This window comes from Lolium rigidum, chromosome 1, assembly GCF_022539505.1.
Source record: "Lolium rigidum isolate FL_2022 chromosome 1, APGP_CSIRO_Lrig_0.1, whole genome shotgun sequence".
Classification (NCBI taxonomy): domain Eukaryota; kingdom Viridiplantae; phylum Streptophyta; class Magnoliopsida; order Poales; family Poaceae; genus Lolium; species Lolium rigidum.
The window spans coordinates 88,131,893-88,154,718 of NC_061508.1; the positions used below are offsets into that span (position 1 = coordinate 88,131,893).

At 43.3% G+C, this 22,826-nt stretch overlaps 2 protein-coding genes across 3 annotated transcripts; both read left to right on the forward strand.

The window, feature by feature from the left end:
* Nucleotides 1-1,591: 1,591 nt before the first annotated feature.
* Nucleotides 1,592-9,968, forward strand: LOC124691303 (peroxisome biogenesis protein 5-like). 2 transcript variants are annotated; one of them, XM_047224609.1, is made up of 15 exons: nt 1,595-1,777; nt 2,575-2,703; nt 2,774-2,936; nt 3,040-3,233; nt 3,456-3,788; nt 4,672-4,791; nt 5,551-5,721; nt 5,981-6,153; nt 6,343-6,589; nt 7,073-7,157; nt 7,538-7,647; nt 7,893-8,117; nt 8,816-8,881; nt 9,400-9,494; nt 9,586-9,968. In XM_047224609.1, the coding sequence occupies exons 1-15, from the start codon at nt 1,661-1,663 to the stop codon at nt 9,662-9,664; spliced, it is 2,307 nt and encodes a 768-aa protein (XP_047080565.1). In that variant the 5' UTR covers nt 1,595-1,660; the 3' UTR covers nt 9,665-9,968. The 2 variants fall into 2 exon arrangements, with proteins under 2 accessions (XP_047080630.1, XP_047080565.1); XM_047224674.1 differs by lacking the exon at nt 5,551-5,721 and having other exon boundaries at nt 1,592-1,777.
* Nucleotides 9,969-15,532: 5,564 nt separating this feature from the next.
* On the forward strand, nt 15,533-17,368 carry LOC124677273 (acetylserotonin O-methyltransferase 3-like). The gene is made up of 3 exons (XM_047213279.1): nt 15,533-16,309; nt 16,418-16,659; nt 17,317-17,368. Exons 1-3 carry the CDS (start codon nt 15,554-15,556, stop codon nt 17,366-17,368), a joined length of 1,050 nt encoding a protein of 349 aa, XP_047069235.1. The 5' UTR covers nt 15,533-15,553.
* Nucleotides 17,369-22,826: the final 5,458 nt, after the last annotated feature.

Sequence of the window (22,826 nt, forward strand, 5' to 3'; positions counted from 1 at the left end):
TTTCTCACAACTTCTCGTATATGAATCAGTAGGACTCGCTGCAAAGTAGCAAGGTGGGACTATTCAACCGACGGAAAGGAGCTCATACCCAATGAATCGTATTAGAAAACGAATCGGTTCCTCAAGGTGCTGGTGCATTGGTCGGTTTTATATTATACATGGGCCCACACCATACGATCAGTCTTGTCTGGGCCGACATGCAGCGGCCTCGTTTCATTTGTGTAGGCAACCAACATAGTCACACCGGCCCTCAAAAAAATAAAAATAGTCACACCGTGGCTCAATCATGCCGCCAGGTCACCCCTCCCGTCTGCATGCACTACCACCTGGCTGCCGTTATCAGAAGCAGCGTCCGTGTTCTTCCACCTGCCAACGCCCATCCCTTTATTTTTTCCCCTCTACAGGGGAGTAGCAGTGCGGCGCCTGAGCCGTCAAAATCGAATCTTCAAGACGCATCCATTCCAGCAGGTAGCGCCGGTTGGTGGCTGATCTGCAAGGACACGAGCGGCGCAAGAAGATCCAAGCCGACGACGGCAGGCTAATTCCTGGCGCCGACGAGCCACGCGTGTGGCGACACGCCTCGATTCCTCCCCAGACGCAGCTTGTTTCCCCCGCGCGCGCATGTGCTCCGTTTCAGCCCACCGCGACAGCTCTTTGAAGCTCTCTCCAGCACTACACCGCGCCTCAATCGCCTTGGCAAACCACCATATCCCCTGTTTGTCCTGCTACTACCGACAGCCACACACGCAGGTGCTTCCGACAGCAGCGCTGGTAGACACCCCGCCACTCTAGCCGAGTGAGTCCTGGACGGCGGCGACACGAGCGCGCAGCGGGGATGGCCTCGTCGGTGGCAGCGCAGAGGGGCATGGCGAGATCTCCGGGCGCTCCACCGGCAAGCCGACCTGAAGTTTGGTCCGCAGCGGGCGGGCCAGGGCGACTTCTCTGCGCCGGCCGCCCGTTCAGGCACACATCCCTACAGCAAGAGCGCAGCAAGGAGCCATTGGACGCAGATCGGCGGTGCAGACGCGTAGATCGACGAGATGAAGCCTGAATCAACGAATTTGGGGGAGATCGAGCAATACGGTAGGTGAATTCTCGACGGGATGAAGCCTAAATAGTAGATGAATTTGGGGGAGATCGAGCAGTGGGCTAGGTGGATTCGGCAGCGTCGAGCGTCGTCGCCATGGAGGTCTGAGCAGCACCGGGAGACCGAGCTTCCCCAGCTCGGGCGTGATGCGGCTGATGCTACCTCCCTGGCCTGGGATTGGAGCGGGATGCACAAGAGGAGAAACGTCCTAAAATAAGACCGAACCGGTATAATGGCAGTTTGAAGTATTATGTGATTTGGTGGGAGGGTATATTGGTCCAATGAAAAGTTGGACGAAAATTTTGGCAGAAACCTTAGCTCCTTTATTATTAGGTATAGATATAGATATACGTGTGAACGAAAAAAAACCCGTTCCCAACGACCCATACGTATACGTACATAAAAAATCAGACGCGACCTGGACTTATCGGGTCCAACACCAACAGCTTACTACTCCTCCCCACACCCGCCACAGCGCAGCACGACTCCTTCCACATCTCCTCCGTCCGACCGCCTCCCGTCGCCGGCGATCGGAGCACCGCCCCCCGCTGCCGGCGGGAGCCTTCGGCGGAGATGGGGACACGCCACCTCATCACCGGCCAGAACAGCTGCGCCCCCGACGGGGCGTCCTCCTCCAACCCATTCGGCGCCCTCGCCAACGCCCTCCTCGGCCAGTCCAACAAGGCGGAGGTAAATAGACCCTAGCCCTATCTCAGCCTCTCGAGCTTTAGATGGTTACTCCCTGCTGCTGCCGCGGTGATGCCTGGACCTGGATCAATTAGCGTTCTTTAGGTTTTTGGTGCTCATATGCTACTTCTGCTGTGCGAGGCTAGTGCGCGCTGTATCCTAAGTCTATATGCGTTGACCGATATGGTCGATTCGTGGGCTGTGCTTTAGCATGTCTCTGATTGTGTGGTGTGTGGGTTTAGACTGTCTAGACGGGCCAGAGCGACTAATTGTTCAAGGTTATATCTATGTGTTCCCCTTCAACTTGCTATGAAACCGTGTTCAACGTTATGGCGAGGTACTTGAGTGGTTTGTAGATTTCAAGCTACACATTAGTTTGTTTTAATATCAGCAGGCTCCTCTTGCTCCCGTGCCATGCTGCCATATTGTTCAAAAAAAGGGAGAGAAGCGAGTAGGTTAAAAGAGTTCAACATGCTACAATTCTAACCTATTTAATGCTACCGTGAACAATTCTAACCTGTTTAGATGCCTGGACCAGAAGTGTGCTCATGTCACCAATTTAAGTCTCCCGTGAATTTATTTCTCTGAGAATTTCTGATTGACCTACTAATTTTGATGAAAATTACTAGTCATCTGCCATATATGAAGGCGTCATTTTTGTCCCAACCAGTTTCCATGTTCCTCCATTAATAATATGCGTGGATTTAATTGGACATATTTGGATGGTGAAAATCGAAATGTATCGAAAAATCATAGCTCAACTCCAAGAAAACATTGTTTATAAACATTTTTTTGTGCAGTCACTAAAGGGGCTTCCTGGCGCCTCGGCCAATGTTCCGACTACGTCTGACTATGGCACAGCCGCTCCACTGTCTACCATCCCGGGTTCTGAGAATGAGTTCAAGCAAGATCAACGACCATTTGCACGGGTAATGCTGATTCTGAACACTGTCCTTTGTCTGCCTTTGGCCATTCCTAACTGTAACCGAACACTTGCAGGGTGCTGACTTCACTCGCGGGGGTCCTGCGAATGATTGGGTAGATTCTTTTCGTCCTCCGGGGCAGTCTGCGTTTGGAGGGCCAGACGCAAGCTTTGCGGAGTTTGATCAAATTTATAACAATGCAGGCACTACCTTTGGACCAGTTGGACCAGCCTTGGATGGTAGATTTCTGTGTCATAGCCTTTCTGTTTACTGAATTGTTGTCTTTTCAGCGCATGGTACCTGAATACAGCACATCCCGCTGACTCCTAACGTATGTTCTAGGTCCACCACAAAGGGTCTTATCTGGTGTTCTGCATTCATTTCTTTCAAGTGGCCGAGCTGGTGTGCCATTTCAACCTGTCCCAATACCAGCTCTTGGTTTGTCTGAAGGTGACAAACAATGTATACGTGATCGTAGCTGCATAATGGCACGCCATATTTTGGCTGATCAACCTGAAGAATATATACAAGCACAGGTTAACTTGCAATCTTCCTACCTTTTGTGACTATGGAGACTGCCTTAGACCATACGAAGTTGTTCAAGCACTTAGTTCTTTCCTTTTTTCCATTAGATTAGCACGTAGCTTCCTTTTAACTTGCTTGACATTCTAAGTTCTGCGTGCTGTTTATGTTTTTTTTAATCAATGTTTCTTAGGAAAAAATATGTTCCTGAATATAACACTTATTATTTATATCAGGTAAACACATTGCTGCATTCTCTTGATATTGACAATAGTTATCGAACGAAAAATCCCCTGCATGGGCCATATCCAGAGATGGAGGAGTACTGGAATCAATCCCAAAGTGCTTTGCGATCTGGCCCAATGCACAATGCTGCAAATAATTGGGCTGCTGAGTTCGGCAAGCAAAATAATAACCCTGAGGGTTGGGTTACTGAGTTCGGCAAGCAAAACAACAATCCTGAGGGTTGGATTACTGAGTTCGGCAAGCAACATAATAACCCTGAGGGTTGGGCACGCTCGTTTGAGCAGCAATATGGTCCCAATGGTTGGGCCTCTGAGTTTGAACAGGTCAGAGCCTTATAAATTCAGAAGCATTTTCTTCGTTATTCATACTAATCATTTGAGCACACAAGACATCCTAGAAACAAGTTTGACCATGCTGAAGATATCGTTTGACCATAGGCCCATACACCTATGCTGCAATTGCTGCAGTTTTATCTGAGTAATACTTTCATTATTATATCAGATATGATCTGAATTTGGATATTGACTTTCCTTCTGGATGTTATCTTTGTCCATACGATTCTATATCATAATTGAAGGCTTTATATTCAATTGAATCTAGTCCAGTAAATGATGATATCTGGCTATCCACGTAACCAAATGCAATTCTGAATTTTATTTGTATCTGCACCATGTGCCTAAACCTGCAGTATTCTTGAGTATGTTCCACTTGTAATAATAATATTATGTTAACCTTGTAGAATTATTTCTTTTCTTTTTTCTTGAGTAAATAGCAAATATCCAAGAGGAAACTCAAAAAAACAGTAAGATAATGGATCCAAGTTTGTATGAGAAAGATATGCAGTTTTGTATGCCAGCTATGGCTACCTGATTGTATTCTGATCTTTCCTCAACTCTACCCCTTAAGCTAGATATTATGATATCTTTGAATACTTGAGTATATTGCATTTGGAAATAAATCTAAAATAGTCTCATGTAAATATAGATTTTTCTTTTATTTCATGTGGTTATTCTAGAAAGGTGACAAACGATCAAATTCTTTGAACATGTGTCAACTATTGACTAGATTTTGTGAACAAAACAAAGACTTGTAATTTTATGAATGATAATCTCCATACTTATCATATTTCGATATCCTTCTGCAGCAATGTATTAGTTTATGTGATACCTGGCTTAAATTGTGCTGTGTGCTTTTATGTTGTTTCAGCATCAGTCTCAGATGGCCATGGGTCAGATGGGAGGGGCGAACATGGCGAATCTTGCAGCTATGCAGCAATCCCGTATGCTTGCAGAAACATTATCAAGTAACAATGACCCAAAGTTTCAGGTATATATGATGACCTGACTTGTTCCATATAATTTTGTTTTGTTTGCACATTGTGTTTACCCGTAGTGAAAATTTGCTTGAACCATAACTCATCCATATTTATTTGTAGCCTAGGTGTCGATTTATGTACATGGCTTACATTTCCTTTCTTTCACAAGGAACTATCCTGCTCGTTTATATCTGCAGTGATATGATTGCATCTTCATATGTTAGGCTAAACCTAAATGTTCTAGAACAAGTCCAGCATGCCTTAATCACCTGAATGAATCCTCCAAAAATCAGAGCAGACCTCCTAAAATAGGACGTTGCTTTCCAAGTGATAGAGGGGAGCCTGTATTGGATAAGCAGAGATGACCTAGCATTTGCTGATAACTGATGCATTGTTTACTCATATCAGTGTATGATGCCACTATTGATTATCGTGCCATATCTTCTTATATGTTCTCCAACAATTCTGTTTATGCCAAAAATGCTAATTTTTGTAGTGCAAGTTGAATATATTAAATCCTATTTATTTATCATCTACGGGCAGTCTATTTCATTTCATGTTTCAAACACAAATTTTGTGGATAATGGATCATGTATTCATGTTAACACTTTCTTAAGTCTGTGTCTCTTACCAATAATACGAATGTTTCTAGACATTAAGTCAACCAACTGTATTTCTTCTACCCTTGTTATGCTATAGCATATATGGAAATCGTGATCATCCTGTCTTAAGCACCTGATGATACTTTCTTTTTTCCTTTTTTTTGGAAGAATTCAAAATTCTTCCAGTTTGTTTCAAAGATGAGCCGTGGTGAACTTATTATAGAAGATAATGAAGTAAAACAAGGTTCAGCATCCCAATCCAGTGGCTGGGCTGATGAATTTCAAACACAGTACAATGCTAATGCTAACACTTGGGCAGATCAGTTTGCGCATGAAGAGGTAATACCAGAGAGGTGGACGCATGTAAATAATTGTATGGCGTGCTAAATGGGGGGTTAGTTGTCACCAGAGAGATGGATGTCTGTAAATCAATGTATGGCATACTTAATTGGATTCTAGCTTTCTGCGGGCAATGTAAATAAAATAGGGAACTGGTTTATCATGGCATTGTATTATCATTTAGCAATATCACACTGACTCATCTTTCACACTTATATCTGCTGGGCTCTGATGATTTTGCCTCATGATATTTCTCCAGCTTTCACAAGGTGCAGATAAGTGGGTTAATGAGTTCTCTAGTGAACAGAATCAGGGTGGGCTCAATGAGAAGTGGGTTGATGAGTTCTCCAAATTGCATGTGGATGATGACTGGGCAGAGGAGTTCAGTGGAGGGGCTTTTGGTGAAAGCTCTGCTGATCCATGGGCAGACGAGTAAGTACAAGTCCCCTTGTTTCTCCATGTCTTTGCTAATAGTGTTAGCATTGAGTCGACCTCTGTTGCTTCTTTCTTGATAGGTTGTCTGACCAATCTTTATGTCAGATTACCAAAAAACTTACGGTTCTGGTTTACGGAAGCCCTTATGCATAGGCCATTAACTATTATTGTGCAAATTGCTTGTAGGTTTCAGAACCAATTGTCAGCTTCCAAACAAAGTTCGGGTGCTGCTCGAGGGGTTTATGTTTTCTCTGAGATGAATCCATATGTTGGTCACCCTAATCCAATGCAGGAAGGACAGGAGCTCTTTCGGAAGGGCCTCTTAAGTGAAGCTGCTCTTGCTTTAGAGGCTGAAGTTTTGAAGAATCCTGATAATGCTGAAGGTTGGAGGTTGCTTGGAGTAACACATGCCGAAAATGACGATGACCAACAGGTAATTGTGCCTCGCTCATTAATGTTCGATGCTGTGACATTTCTGATATTCATATGCCAAGTATTAGAGTACATGTTTGGCATTATGGTCGTACCGATTGATCTCATTATGGTAGTCCAGCCTGGATGTATTGGTTGTGTTTGTGCATCACGATTATTCAAGACTGAGCTTTAGTTATATCATCTTTGAGAATGTCGTTTTAAGAAGTCTGAAAGGCCAATGCTGCCCAAACATATTCAGGGTGTCTGAATTCGACAGTTGTTACGTGATTTTTCTGATGCATTGTGCTCATTCTTGTGACTAGTGATGAAAACCATACTCTAGTGAAGTTTTGTATACCTTGCAAGACCTACATATGCATATCTACAAAATATAAAAATATCAAATTCTTGCAAATTCTGAAAACCTTAAGATCTATGGGCTGGGCCCCATGCTTCTTTGCTTAAGGAGTCTGCAATTTTTTAACTTGTTTCTTTCTTTCAGGCCATCGCAGCAATGCTGCGGGCACAGGAGGCTAATCCTACAAACCTGGAAGTTCTTCTTGCTCTTGGTGTCAGTCACACAAACGGTGGGTGTTATTTATGAAAGTAATTCAGTATCCTGCTTAATCTGCTGATGCTCTTATAAGAAATGAAGTGATAGAAATTAGGATTGGGAGTAAACAGGTTTCTGCTTTGTGCCAGATATTTTTACCAGGAACTGTAGATGACTGAACTAATCAATCTTCCAGATTTTTTTCTATATTTTCTGTAATAGTTAAAGAAAGCTTTTCCATGCTACAAGCCTTCTCTCTAGTGTTTAATAATTGTGCCCATATCATGTTCTAATATAATATACCAAAGCTCTACTAAAGCATGGAATTTGAAGAATAGGACTTTTAAATTTACATACTTTATATTTGTATATACTAACATGAGAGGATTTGTTTCTTCTATGCTATTGCTGCAGAATTGGAGCAGGGAGAAGCATTGAGATATCTTTCGAGGTGGCTTCAGAATCATCCAAAATATGGGGGTCTCGCCCCTCAAAACCAAATTGATTCACCTTATGGTCCAGATGTAAGTGAGTGATTTATATTTCATAATGTGGATGGTCAATTTAATGTATATGTTAAATCCTTCCGTCTCCAGCTTCCAAATGGTGTTATGTATAACTATCTCAGTTTTATGATCTAGCACTCTGTTGACTAAATTATTTTACCTTTCAGCAAGGTATATTATTAGCCGCGATCATGTGTCGTGTACAATTTGTTTTCTGATGTTACTAAAATATTATTTTGGCATACTAAAATACTTTCCACCAGGTTGTTAGATTGTTCAACGAAGCTGCTCAGATGTCGCCTGAGGATGCTGATGTTCATATAGTTCTGGGTGTCTTGTACAATTTATCAAGAGAATATGATAAAGCTATAGCTTCATTTAAGACGGCACTACAGCTGAAACCACAAGACTATTCTCTCTGGAACAAGCTTGGTGCGACTCAAGCAAACAGCATCCAGAGTGCTGATGCCGTGCTGGCATATCAGCAGGTAATTAGTTGTTGGAACATGCTTGAACTTACAAATTTGGTGAAAGTTTTGTCCTGTTTATTAGTGTATTTATATGCTTGGTTTAAGAAGTACAGCATTTTTTCTATATCATTGGCTCCGGCAATTCCTTCTGAAGGAATATTCTGGCAGTTGCACTCGCTTATGTTCAAACTGCAAAAGCACACCATGATCTCTTGTCTGACAGAAATCATTTCATAATGTAATGTCTCTATACATCAATACATGTTTGACTTGTTGAAATGATTAATCGATGGACAGATTGACAAATGGAAACTAATGTCGAATTCACAAACTTGGGCTTGTAGCTCCTTCTGTGGAATGTCGATAAAGTTTCTGCATCAGTGAGAGCAACATTGCGTTTGCTTCAATAGTTCAAGTTGCATGCTAGTATATCTGATGGGATGTAATCAGATCATTTGTAATGCGATGTGATGCCATTAATTTGTTATCCCATCCTACAGACACATGTTTTTTGCAGCCTTCACTTATTTTATTAGTAAAAAGTGTATGACCTCCAAACCATCTTAGTATGCATTACAGAAAATACTATAGACTAATGAATATCATGTCTTCATTATTATTGTTGTTGATTGTGGTGTACAAATACCCTAGGGTTTATTTAAGGAGTGCAAGCGTAGTGCCTGGAACTAATTCCAAATTGTCTGTTCTTATTTTAGGCTCTGGACTTGAAGCCCAACTATGTCCGTGCATGGGCTAATATGGGGATCAGCTACGCCAACCAGGTAATTCTTGTCAAGCACAACCATCAGTTGCTTATTTTGCTGGCTGTGCGATTGCATTTTTCACAAATACTTTGTGATGCGAAATAAGAAAACACATATTGTGTTAACATTACTCGACTGGTCCACTGACATGCTTGCTATCTTTATAAGTGAGTTTGCATGCTTTTACTTTTAGTATTGAAATGGTTGTGTCTTGTTATCACGTTTTTTCATCAGTATCATGAAATTTCTGGGTATTTTTGTACAATGTTTCATCATAATTGTTTATAAAGGTCAAACGGTTACAATGTGAACTATTCCTCTGTTCCAAAATATAAGATGTTTTGGTCGGCTGATATTTTGGGGCGGAGGTGGTACTAATTTACCAAACTTCTGAATGATGAACACTGAAATTTATCTATATCTAGTGATGTGATAACAGCCTCGAACACAAAAGTTCATTTATTATATAATAAATAATGATTTTCCGCGTATAACTCCTCTTGTGACGGTTGTTTTCTAAGCTGCTTTCTATGCAGGGTCTGTATGAGGATTCTATTCGATACTATGTAAGGGCGGTTTCCATGAATCCAAAAGCTGACAATGCCTGGCAGTACTTGAGAATTTCTCTTGGGTATGTCTTGTTCGCTTGTTTTATATCCATGTTAACATGAATGTTCTCTTAATGATTTTAACTTACTAACATGTTTTCCCTTTCCAATCAGTAATGCTTCACGCAGCGATATGATTGCTGCATGTGATTCCCGCAACCTTGACGTCCTTCAGAAAGAGTTTCCTCTCTGAGTCCTAAATTAGGCCCTCATCATGAAAAGGAAGCAGGAGACTAGCAAAATGAGATGTTTCCCTTGTCTGCATATTCTGGACTGGGAAGAAAAAACAAGCGCAAATTGGCGGTCATGTGTTTCTGTATTCTTTGTTTACTAAAGTTAACTGATCTTCCGTCTACCAACATGTGGAATGTATAGAAAGCCAGATTAGCAGCCAGTTTGTAGATGTAAAATCCCACGGCAGAAACAATGGCTGTGACCGGGGGACGACATATGTAATTGTATACAAGAGGCATAATAAAAAGAATAAAAAGTGGTCATACAAAGCAATTCTTGGACGGAACATGTTCTTCAATTGTTGTGGACAATGAGATGACGGGTAGCAGTTTTCGCGTTATTAATGGAAAAGAAGATAATACTGGTTAGATGGCTTTGATATTCATGCGTGGTTGGAAATAGGAACAGTGGGCTTCCTGATAGACAAGAGCCTCAAAAAGGGTACTCCCTAGTCGGCAGCTTCCAAAAGTTTGGTTGGATCCTGCCATCTGCTTGCCGATCCTCTATGCGCATGAGTAGGAGTATGTTGGTCTGGGCAGCCTTGGAGTTTTGGTGCTTGTGTGCTTTTTGGTCTGGTTGTGACATGGTCTTGAGGCTCGGTGTTCTGCCTCCTTGCTATTTTTGACTAAAGGTTTGGGTAAGGCGAGCTTTGCCTGCCTGTTGTAGGAGTGTGTTGTAGCTGGTGGCCTTGTCTTGGATGTGTGTGGTGTTGTAGCCATTTGGCGGCCCTTTCTTCCTTTTAAGGTTAATACAGAACGCGCAGATTTTTTGCGGGTACTCAGGAAAAGAGGGTAGTGAACGTTCGGATACATGGGACGGGATTAACCTTGTCAAACTAGTCATTAACTCTAGAATGTTATTAGTCCTTATGCCCCACAAAGTAGGGCTTGATATGAGTATAAAGAAGCAATTCTGGGAGGACTGCCTACAATAATTGGCATCATGGTAGAAGCACAAGCAATGTGGAGAGGTATAAAGAGGCCAAGAAGATAGTAAGAGAGATGTGAGTGAAGCAAAGAGGGACAGGATGATGCTGACCTATATCAGCGACTAGGCACAAAGGAAGGCAAAAAGAACGTCTACAAGATAGAAAAAAATCACGGGACGAAGACAATGGAACTCAATCAAATAAAATTTATCAAGGATAAAGCTGGCCGACTTGTGAAACATGAGGATATCAAGAAGATATGGAGAGATTACTTTGGTTATTCAATGGTGGGAATGGCAACACTATGCTTGAACTAGATAGCCCTCTTTTGATGACACCAATATGCGATTTATGCATAGGATCCAAGAGCTTGAGGTTATGGAGTCCCTAAAAGAATGAAAGGAAGGAAGACCTTTGGCATCTATGATATTCCCACTTTAAGTGTGCAGATGCCTTCGAAACATGGCAATAGTATAGTTCAGTTCCCTAAGAGTGGAGGAAAATAATATTTGTACCCATCTTTAAGAATAAAAAAATACTCCATCTGGATCATTTGTACCCATCTTTAAGAATAAAAAAGACACTCCATCCGGATCGGTTTAACATGACCACACGTAGTTTAAGAAATTGTTGTGACCATTATTTTGATCAATAAAATATAGAATTTATGTCACAACAACTATATCATTGGAAAGCTATTTAAATATGAAACTAATGGTATAAATGTTGTAGACATAAAATTTATATTTTGTTGAGCAAACTAATGGTCAAAATTTGTCTGAAACTAAGTGTGCGCCTGTTAAACCGATCCAGTGGGTGTATTCAAAGTTGTACTAGTTGCCGAGAAATTTATCTCATATGGGACATACTATGAAGTTTTCAGAAAGTGTACATCGTTGAGAAGAGTGACGAACCTCTCACAAAAAAAAAACGATTTGGTTTATGCTCAGGAGATCGACTAAAAGGTCCTTTTTTTGTTACTCCAACTTATGGAGATATATGAAGGAGAAGAGGGACTTGCATGTGGTGTTCGTTGGCTTGAAGAAGGGGGCATGTCATAGTGAGACTGATACCTTACCAATCACAATATGACTAAATGAATGGTAATACCTTTTTGCCAGGGAGATGATGGCAGCGACAAAGGAAGCCAAGGGTGGCGGCGAGAGGCACCTCATTGGCGCAGTCAAACATGCCCAGCAAGCGCCGGTCAGACACACTCTTAGGAAGCGCCTGCGTTGGACCAGGAGGAAGTGAGGTCTGCTTCTAGCTACAAGACCGGGCGCCAGGGCTGCCTCGCTTAGATCGCGTCGCCACACTCAGAGCAAGTCGGACGGCGGTCCATCGGAGGAAATAGTTTAGTGCACAGATGAAATCACGGCCTAGAACAAGGGGCAAAGCTTCAGGCAATAGGGGTCCCGTGTGTCATTGACTAAAAATAGGATCGAGAAGTAGGGGAAGACTGTATTTTATGGGTTGGAAAGTTCAGGAAAACACAGACAAGAAAATTGGAAGCTATTCACGTTTGGATTTTGTTTTTCTTAATCAAAAAGGGAGCTACACCCAGAAAACACAAGCAGGAAATCATCTATAGCATAATCATCTACAGCATGAAACCAAAAGTGTAACATCATTACAGAACCAGAAGCAGGAAACTAAAATAGTTCAGCTACAGGCATACAGCAGTAGGAAATCATGTATAGCATATAACCATGGAACTAGTACTCTTCCATCACAGAGGTGATGGCGTAGCGAGTGATCTCTGGCAGGCTAACTTACTTTACGGAACGGATGTAGCATTACATAGCAGTCTAATATTCTTTGAAATTGAAATAAGACAAGATGGAAATTGCTGAGATCCATGAAATTAGGATAACCACAATGAAGAACGAAGCCATAACAGTTGTATTAACAATTCCAAGAGAAGCTAAAGGTCGTTGATTGTATAAGCCAGAGGAAGTACATCCCCTAGAGTATGAGGCAGGAAAATAATGCCAAGAGTGACAATATACATTACAACTTACGAAAAGCTCCAAAAGGATGAGTTTATCATAACATAGTAGAACGACATAGCCTCTGTAGTCTGTACTGACCGAGGCCATCCATAGCCTGTTTTGCTTTCGTTTCTGTCTGTATTATCCAAGTGCAGAGTCCAGGCCTCGAAATCATTATACCACATACTATATGAAAGAGACATCACCCCACGTAGATCCGCATATCCAGGTTATCGTGCTTGTGTAATCATTTTCATACCATGTACTAGTTGTTGAAGGATCATTTTCGTAGCATGGAGCAGCCGCTCTAGTACCTTGAAAACCATGCAGACATCCCTTTTTATATATGTGAACTTGCATAGATTTTCAGGTGGGCAAATTCACCTCCCCGGTGACCAATTGAAAAAAAAACATAGTACGGTGCATACCCAAACTGAAAACGATGTGATGAACACAAAGGGCTTGCTCCAAGCTCAACTTGAGCTCTACCAACCACTCCATGGCGTATGTCAAGTCTGTGGCGCCCAGGGCTTCCACAAATCTACACATCCCCGGCTCCATACATCGCCACGGAGTGACGGAGGTGTCGGCGTGTCGCCAGGTTGTCCGATTTTGCCACTGAAACTGGGATCCACCCAATGAAGTACTCCCACCTCCATCGGCTCATGCAAGCCCTCATACAGCTAGACTGGAACTTAGCATATCTACTAGATGCCTCTATATATCAACAAAAAAAATAGCACTCTATTTCGGCGTTATAGCGGCGCTATAGCGTATTTGGAGAGTGAACGCTACGCTATGCACATTTGGCTCGCTATGGCGCTAATCACGCTATTAGCGGCGCTATGCGCGCTATTTTTCGTAGCGTTATAGCGGTGCTATTTTATAGCGTTGTAGTGGTGCTATTTTCTACAAGAAAATGGAGCAGCCGACTAGCTATGTTGGATCTTTTGATCCACGAGCTTCCAAAATCCTCATTCTAAACGTAGTCATTCAACCCGTTAGAAACCATAAAAGCACATCAACAATTCCCACTCATCCTCATATGACGCATATATGTTGAAGAGGAAGAATCAACATCACAACGAGTAAGATCTACTGGTGCAATCTGCCTAAGAAAAAAAAGTTGGTTCTAATTTTTTATTATGATGAGATGCAATATGGGGTTCTTCTTCTGAATCAGATGATGAATGAATGCATTTTCATCTAGTTCATCTCATTTTGCTTAATTACTACTTCTGCTATGTAGTTGGCTCTTTAATTGTTTGCATGTTGGCAGGTTAATTAGTTATCTACTTGTCCACTTATCTACTTGTTGGACTGATAAATCTTTAACTTTCAGTGCGACCAGGACTTTGTAATTTACTTTGTTGATCATTGTGATGTGGATAATTTTTAAGCTGCTGAAATCCTTAGTATATATACTATATTTGTTATTTTTAATTTTTTTTTGTCAAACGCTATTTTGTAAAATAGCGCGCTATTAGCACGTTATAATCTTCATAGCGTATTTTGGAATGCCACGCTATTTTGTTTAGTGCGCTATTTTTTTTTCCTTGCTATATATTCAGACATGTTGAGTCTGGTGCCTTACCAGTACGACCGATCACCTATTTAACAAAATAGCTGTGATGTGTTTTTTTTCCATTATGTGCCCAAGTACCATGATCATAAATTTCTTCTTTGGGAAACATTTACGCAGGACCAATCCAAGCTTTACAGCGTAAAACAACATAGTTGTCACAAACATGAAAATGTTTGCCACTCTTCTGTAACCATAAAGTTCCCTTTTCAATTTCCAAATTAGCAAAAACTCAAGACAAACACCATGTTAGGTGCAAGCAGTCAAAACATATATCACCCCAGCCTGCGAAGAACCCGTTTCAGGCCTTGAGCTCACCTTTGAAGGCAAGAGGAGTCAAAGATTGCATCGTTTTTCTGACAGGACTTTATTTTGGCTAATATTTCTTAGCATGAAAGACTTTCAGCCTTTCTTGTATACGGGAGAATTATGGATGCCCAGCTCCTCAAATAGGCTCTCCAAAGCTAGCTTCCAAAAGGAGCTTAAATTTACCTACAAGGAATAGAATTTTTAGACCTAGATAAGAAGTTAAAACCTAATAATAATAACATGTATCAGCTTCTCTTATTTCGCTACTTTCATATCATGGCTAGTGTGCGGCCCAGGGGCATCTGCAGCTTTCTCCGACGTGTTGCTTTCGTTTCTGTCTGTATTATATCCAGTGCAGAGTCCAGGCTTCGAAATTATTATACCACTTACTGTATGAAAGAGACATCACCCCACGTCAATATAAAAGAAAGATTACGCAGATCCAGGATATAGTGCTTGATTAATCATTCCCGTACCATGGATTTGTTGAAGGATCATTTTCGTAGTATGGAGTTACCTCACCCATCGTAGTACCGTGAAAACCATGCAGACATCCCTTTTTATATCTATATATTGCAAGAAAAAAGAGCTGACATAATTTCCTGCCCACAAAAATAGTGCATACATGCATTTTACATAGCTTACTACATGGTGGAAGGAAGAGCAGTAACTGTACACGTACCACCTCTATAAGACCCCTAGGACTATCACAGCTTTCGGCACACAACACAGCATGGCACTCGCGTGGTCTTTAACGCCCTCGCCCCCTCCATTCCTTATTTGCACAAGCTTTGCCGCGACTCCGGCAGGCATGTGGCGCTCCCGTGGGCCGTGGCCTGAGAAGCTCTCTCCAAGGCAGATGCCTTGACTTGTTTTAGTTTCTTTTCTTCCTATCATTTTCCAAAGTTTAAAACACTTATATGATTCTTCTTTTTGGCGTTTTTTCCAGTGAAAATTTCAGATGGCTAAACTCTCCTTCCCGTGGACCAGTTGAATAAAAAACATAGTAAGGTGCATGCCCAAACTGAAAACAATGTGATGAGTACAGAGGACTTGCTCCAAGCTCAACTTGAGCTCTACCACCACTCCATGGCGTACGTCAAGTCCGCAGCGCTCAGGGCTGCCACAGATCTACTCATCCCTGATGCCATACATCGCCGCGGAGGTGTCGCCACGTTGTCCGACATTGCGACTGAAACCGGGATCCACCCGACGAAGTACTCCCATCTCCGTCGGCTCATGCAAGCCCTCACCGTCTTTGGCATCTTCTCCGTCGAAGGCTGTGATGGTGATGCCAGGTACAAGCTCACCTTTGTCTCCCGCCTCCTTGTCGAAGACGGCGAGAACTTGTGCACCCAGTCTCCCATTGTTCGTGTGCTTGTCGACCCGCTGTCTGTGACCGCTCTCTGCAGCATAGGGGAGTGGTTCACTGACGAGCGGGCGTCAGCTATGACACTATTTGAGGTGGCGCATGGCTGCACACGGTCGGAGATGACAGCAAAGAACGGCACAGGTGGCCTTTTCCAGACCGGCATGATCGCCGACAGCCGCCTCGTCATGGAGGTCGTCCTGAAGGAGCACAGTAGCGTCTTTCAGGGCGTGAGCTCGCTCGTCGACGCCGGCGGTGGCCATGGCGCCGCAGCTGCATCCATCGCGAAGGTCCTTCCGCACGTCAAGTGCACTGTGCTAGACCTTCCACATGTGGTCGCCGGCGCACCAACCAGTGACAACGTCCAGTTCGTTGCTGGCGACGTGTTTGAGTACATACCACCAGCCGACGCTGTTCTGCTCAAGGTACACACTCGTAGGACACTGGACACCTACTGCATCCAGACAGGTTCTTTGTTGTTTGGTCCTTTAGTTTTTACACACACGTACCATCTTGTTCTTCCTTTTTTTCAGTGGGTTATGTGTCTGTGGCAAGATGAAGATGCCGTCAAGGTATTACGCCGGTGCAAGGAAGCCATACCTAGTGGAGGGAAGGTGATAATCTTCGATGCCGTGGTAGAGTCTGGGGGGTCGCAGAATATTCTTCTTAGGGAGACGCAGGCTCTATTTGATGTCCAGATGATGCGCGTCGATGGCGGCGAGCGAGACGAGGAACAGTGGAGGAAGATATTCACTGAAGCCGGATTCAGAGACTATAAGAGCATCTCTAGTGGTTCCTCTAAATGAGGTCCTCTATATCTCCATATAGATGACTATCTATAAAGATTCTTTTTTAGATGATCTCAATTTTTCAGTGGTTCCTCTATATCTAGGACATCTAAATTCTCTCTCATATAGTTTAGTAATATTTCAAACAACAACAATTCAATCACATTTCAGTATAGGCAATGCAATTCATATTTCAGTAACAGCAATTCAATCATATTTCAGTATACTACAGAAACTAGGAGCACAGTACAAAAACTAGCAGAGAAGATTGTCCCGTCCGCATCGGGGTCCAGCGCCGCGGCCAGCGCCGCCGCCCAGCGTCGGGGTCCGATTTCGGCCGCCGCCTAGCGCCGCCGCCCAGCGTCGGGGTCCGATTTCAGCCGCCGCCCAGCGCCACCACCGGCCCAGCGGGAGACGCTCTCGCCTTCTTTGGTCTCCAGATGCGCGCGCGAAGGAAAGCGCGGGGCAGCAATTTGGTTTAGATGGTCGTGGCTTCGTCCTCTATATTTGGAGGATGGAGCGAGGATATGGGAGCTCCTCTAAATTTAGAGGACGGGATAGAGAGACCACTGGGAGCCTATTTTTGCCTCACGACCATCTAAATGTCTTTGGATGGCCCTTTAGAGGAACCACTAGGGATGCTCTAAGATCACTCCAATGTTGGGATTTCGATCGATCATTGAAGTGTACCCATGAATGCTTGCCCTAATATAAACTTGATCATGATAGCGCGCGTTGCGGCGCCCGTCCATTTTAATGATATTTTGATAGTCATCTATGTGAGATCATATCATATATTTATGTCATAGCTTATGACCTGCATCACAATTGAGGATTTTAACTACAAATTAATTAGTATAGGACAGACAACTATATTTTCCAACCTTGAACATTACAAATTATACTTTATACATCAACTTTGATTATTACTTGTGCCCAATTTGAGCCCAGTACAAACACATACATAGTACAATTTGTCGTATTCGAGAATTACGGCGAACATACAAAATAAGTAACTAAATTACACTTGTTAAAAAATTGAGAGCATGTGATCCTTTACTCCAAGTATTGGAGTATGAGAGATAAACAAAAGGATGCAACAAGCACACAGTAACTATGTCTTCTATATGCTGCTCTTCCAGTTCCGCAACACTACTTCAAGTTGTTCAAGTGTATATATATCATGGGTTTCCCACCTAGAAATCAAAGTTCCCACAGCAAATCAAAGAGAAATTGTACAATTCAAATCTTCACCAGAATGACTAACAAAACATGCACACCGAGTCAGTTAAATGCCACAGGTCTACTGCTAGATCTAACAAAAAAACGCTTAGCTAGGCAAAACTAAGCAAAAAAATGGTAAATAGCGTAAACAAGCTTCACAAAAAAGCTATTACAAAAAAACCTATCCATACTCATATTTAAAATATTATCTATGGGTTTTCTGGCATGATAACGAAAGCAAACCATATAGAATATGTTCAGGACATCTAATTGGAATATGTTTGGAATATTTAAACTGAAGGGTCCCTTGAAGTTTCAGAGAATATGGGTGGTATTGTCTATCTTGAAGGTACCATCATACTTCTTAATTGATGGGATATATTCATTGGTGAATGAATGATGTATGCGGAAATTCAATTCGGCACATGGGAGCATATGCTCCTGCCACCGGAAAAACATTTTAAAATGTTCAAAAAAATCAAACAAAAAAATTCTCGCTTACGTATCAACATTTTACGTGGGAACATAAAGTTTTGCGAAAAACCGACATTTTTTGTGACTTGTGTAAAAAAGACAAATAAAACGTCTTGTACACAACCTTTTTTTACACAAAAATTTGTCTTTTTTACCGATAGCACTCAAAATGTCGGTTTTATGTGAAACCACTTTTTGAACGTGTAGAATTTCAAGATGTATCCACTAAATTTTGTGTTCAAATTTTTCAACATTTTAAAAATGCATTTAAAACAAAGTTTAAAAACCGGGAGCATGCTCCCGGGTGCCAAAACGCCACTCCCTGATGTATGACACTTCTTTGTATGTTCATATTGAGTTCAGAAGCTATTTCCAAAGCAAGAAGCTGAAAGCCCTTATAAGGAGTTCAGGAAATAACTACACATGATAGCTGAGTAAATATTGGTACGAAAGTGTTGTGATAAATAACATGTCATGCATTTTAGTCAAGGCAAAATATCAGGCACATGATGTCCACAGATTTTGTAAACCGCCAAAAACTTCAGCATGTGAAACTGTTACACGAGAAACCAGGAACAAAAAATGCAAGGAACAATAGACCAATAAATTTATAATATGATTGATTTTCGAGAGAGTGCATACCTTTTGTACATTTAGGGAAGATGCAAGACAAATTAAACTGTGTACTTCTCTCCCATAAATGCAGACACCACAAAGTGCCAGGCACGGGCATTACACAGCCCAACACAAAAACCAGATCAAATTTCTGGAAATAAAGAGACATATACCTTGCAGGCTCGCAGTAAGTAAAAAAGACACAAACTGATGGATAACAACGAACCTCGAATATTTGAATAGCTAAGTTAAGCACTGTATAAATATCTCAATACAATTAAAACTCTGACAGGTGATATTCATTATCTCAATAAGAAAGATAGTTAATATTAAAATTAACTACACTCTGTGATACCAAACTGTTCAAAACAACAATGGGAGTAGAAAATTTCTTACATATTCCTACATCATTTCTATTTACCTGCAGTAGTCTCAGCATTCCAGCAAAAAAAAAGTCATGTAATAGAAATTTCTTGTATCTCCTTCCAATAAACGAAATTGTTCTCTCACCCCTTTTCTGGTGAGCTACCCGTCTAACCAAAAAAATGATATCAAAATAGGTCCACTGACAAACATAGAACATAATGATTTTCAATTGTAAATATAGCATTTAATAATAAACTTGCACCAAAATTTCAGACGATTCAACTCATAGGAGTAAAATGAGTAACTTAAATTCTTCTTTATTCATGATCAGCAATGCACACCATGGCACTATGGCATCTAAATATACGGTGTCAAACCAGATGTTGGGCAGGCTAGAATTTAAAGCAAAAAACAAGAACTAAAGGCAAGCACAAATCTCCAAGAACAGCCAAGAAAATATGTAAGAACAATATGGTGATCAATCTAATCCTGAAAATATGACGACATATGTGCCCTAGCAAACAGAGGCAACACATGTAATATAAAGACTAAAGGTATCAGCCAACTGTCTTTTAAATGTGTACAAACTGAAAACAACTGTCCCATTGACCCATTGCATACACGCTTAGTTACTTGCAACTCTTCTTCGACGGCCTTCTTTTTCCCTAGACTGAGTTGCCCAATTTCACACACGACCTAGATCACATATAATGGCAAAAGGTAGTACCATGAGTTCAGACACTTGAATGTACGGCATCGAAAAGATCAAGGCAAGACAAATGTTAGCACGAACATCGTTTACACACAAATGATTTTTTTCTAAATTTAAAAGCACAGTAGGGCAGAGAGCTGCTGATACTGCCAAGAACAGGCAAGATTCTAGATCCACCAACAATTCAACAATATTGCAGAACTTTGTACACTGGTCAAATCTTGAAGCACTCATAGATTAAGTGAATAATTATTTACATTCTCGACATCATATTCTTACTAACCTGTAGCATGAAAGAAATACTACAAGTTCAAATGCAATAGTGATGTCAGATGTGTATCTTCAGATGCTATAATTCAGTCAAAATTTACATTAATTAGCTTCCCAATGAATAAGAATAAATACGAACGAATTTCTAAACCAGCCGTTGAAACAAAAGTTTTACATCTAATCATTTAGATTGATTACATAACATGTATTTTCCAGAGGTTGTACATATGATACGGGGCGACCTTCGGTCTTCACCGCATCATGTGCTTCATCGCCAAGACGGCACGCAAAGGTGAATCTTATCCTTTACGCGTGCCTCGAATCGCCTATTTGGGACGATATACTACTTCATACTCCGTCACATCTCGATGATAGGAACTCGACGACAAGTACGGAGGGAAGGGAGGATGCCATGGAGACCCAAGGATGCAAGGCCGATATCACGGAGGCATGGAAGAGAAGACGGAAGAAGGAGATGCGTCTAGGAAGGCCGGCACTACCGCCACGGAATGGCCAGCACTGCCACCCTGCTCGACGTCGGAGGAAGACGGCACTGTCGCCATGCCTACGCCGACACCGCCGTCCCCACTACGAAGCTCATAATGTAAACCATCCCACTATGCTCTTTGTATGCCTAAACTACCCCTCCTTAGTGGCTCCCTATATATAGGCTCCCACCTCCCCCTTCATTAGGAAGACATAACTTGAGTGAGAACTTGGCTTATGCCTCCACCATCCCTTTGGGATTAGGGAAAGGAAAATGCTAACTATCACCCGGGGGAAAAGGGCATCGTGATCCCCCGCCTCCTTTGAACGACGCGTGTCCACCCACGCGGAGAGAAAACGAGGGAGGCCCACCTTATCGTTCTATCCCTTGTCTTCCCCACGAGCTCTTGTCTGCTTCGAGCTCCTCCCCTTCCTCGCTCCTCCTCCACAGAAGATCTCCTCTCTGACTCTCTGTTCGCCTACCTCCCGCCGCCGGTGTCAGGAGGCTCCTCTACTGAGCCACCCGCAGCTCGACGCCCTCCTCCACTCGCCATATCGATGCCGCTGCAGGAGCCATGCGCCAGACGCAGCGCCGCCTTGTGGCCAGGCCGCGGTCAGGACGACGGCGAGATCTGCCTCGTCGAGGTCTGGATCAACGCCGGCAAGATCATCCCGGAGGCTCGCTGCCCTACCCCCTCGGAGTCTGCCACGCCCCCCGCTGCTTCAAGCGGTCGCTCCCTCTGCTACAACCAGCGGCCAGCTGTGCTACCACGGCGGCCGGCTTTGCTACAGTAGGTCGCCATGGCCACCGGTCGTGCTACCACCCGCCGCTATCTCTGCTACAACCGGCGGCCGACTCTGCTACAACCGGTGGCCCCGGTCTGCTACCACCGGCGTCTTGATCTGCTACAATTGGTCGAGATGGTCGCCGGCTGTGCTACCACCGGCAGCCTGGTCTGCTACAAAAGTTGGCCGGCTCTGCTACCACTTGCGGCGGCGTCTGCTACAGTTTGTCGCCATGTCCGGCGGTTGTGCTACCACATGCCGCTATCTCTGCTACTACCGGCGGTCGACTCTGCTACAATTGGTTGCAAACTTGCAATCTCTGCTACATATGGTCGGCGGCTCTGCTCCCACCGGCCACCATCTCTGCTCTCACCGGCTGCCGTCTCTACTACAACCGTTGGAGCTGCTACAAACTTTCCACCGCATTTTCTCACTGATGCGGACCTGCGACGGCGCTGCTACGGCCAATGACGCCGCTGCTGCGAACGGCGACGATGTTGCTTTGAAACAGGGGTCGTGGTGCTACTGTGAGGGGCGGCGCCGGAGACCAGAGTTTCTTTGCATGAGTGGAGGCGAGCGGGGGCGTCGCCGACGGGTCGGAGATGCTGCAAGCCGGCCTTGACGTCACCGGTGCTGCTCCAAACGGGAGTCGCGGCGCTGCCTAGATGAATCTCTGTACCTGAGGGAGGGGGTGGGAAGGAGGAGGACGACAGGCTTATTTTACTTTTGTTTTTGGAGTGAGACCGTTGACCCAGATCTGACGGTTTGATACTTTCCCATCGGACGGCTGGCGGCCCGGGGGATCGGGGATTTGATCCCCCGGGGGACGCTCAGCGCTGTCCGAAACCCCCTCCTCTCTTAGATACAAATCTATGAGTTGTATCAAGGCACTCCTTATATGATTTATCTTTCGCACTTGTGATTCTACCGCGGTCTCTCACTCGTGTGACTCCATAGATCGTATATCGGTCTTTCTCTCGGGATTCTACCTCGTGTCTCTCCTTGAGAGATTCTATCGGGATAGTGGTTCGGGCTATCGGGAGTAAACCGAATTGTATCGGGTTGTGTTGCGTGCGTTCGCGTGTGTTCATCGTGTTCTTCGTCGTGTTCTTCGTGTTCTTCCTCTCCCCCGCCTTTCCCTCGGTCAATTCGTGAGATCGGGCAACACACGTGGCCTTAGGCCTCATCATATGGTACCAGAAGGTTGCCACGAATTTGACC

What these genes read in the sequence shown, in the direction of transcription:
- LOC124691303 (XM_047224609.1), top strand. Translation starts at nt 1,661, where the DNA reads ATGGGGACACGCCACCTCATCACCGGCCAGAACAGCTGCGCCCCCGAC. An exon ending in AAAATGACGATGACCAACAG is followed by an intron (nt 6,590 to 7,072) that starts GTAATTGTGCCT and finishes TCTTTCTTTCAG; the next exon opens with GCCATCGCAGCAATGCTGCG. An exon ending in GGATCAGCTACGCCAACCAG is followed by an intron (nt 8,882 to 9,399) that starts GTAATTCTTGTC and finishes CTTTCTATGCAG; the next exon opens with GGTCTGTATGAGGATTCTAT.
- LOC124677273 (XM_047213279.1), top strand. Translation starts at nt 15,554, where the DNA reads ATGAGTACAGAGGACTTGCTCCAAGCTCAACTTGAGCTCTACCACCAC. An exon ending in CCGACGCTGTTCTGCTCAAG is followed by an intron (nt 16,310 to 16,417) that starts GTACACACTCGT and finishes CCTTTTTTTCAG; the next exon opens with TGGGTTATGTGTCTGTGGCA. An exon ending in GAAGCCGGATTCAGAGACTA is followed by an intron (nt 16,660 to 17,316) that starts TAAGAGCATCTC and finishes CTAGGGATGCTC; the next exon opens with TAAGATCACTCCAATGTTGG.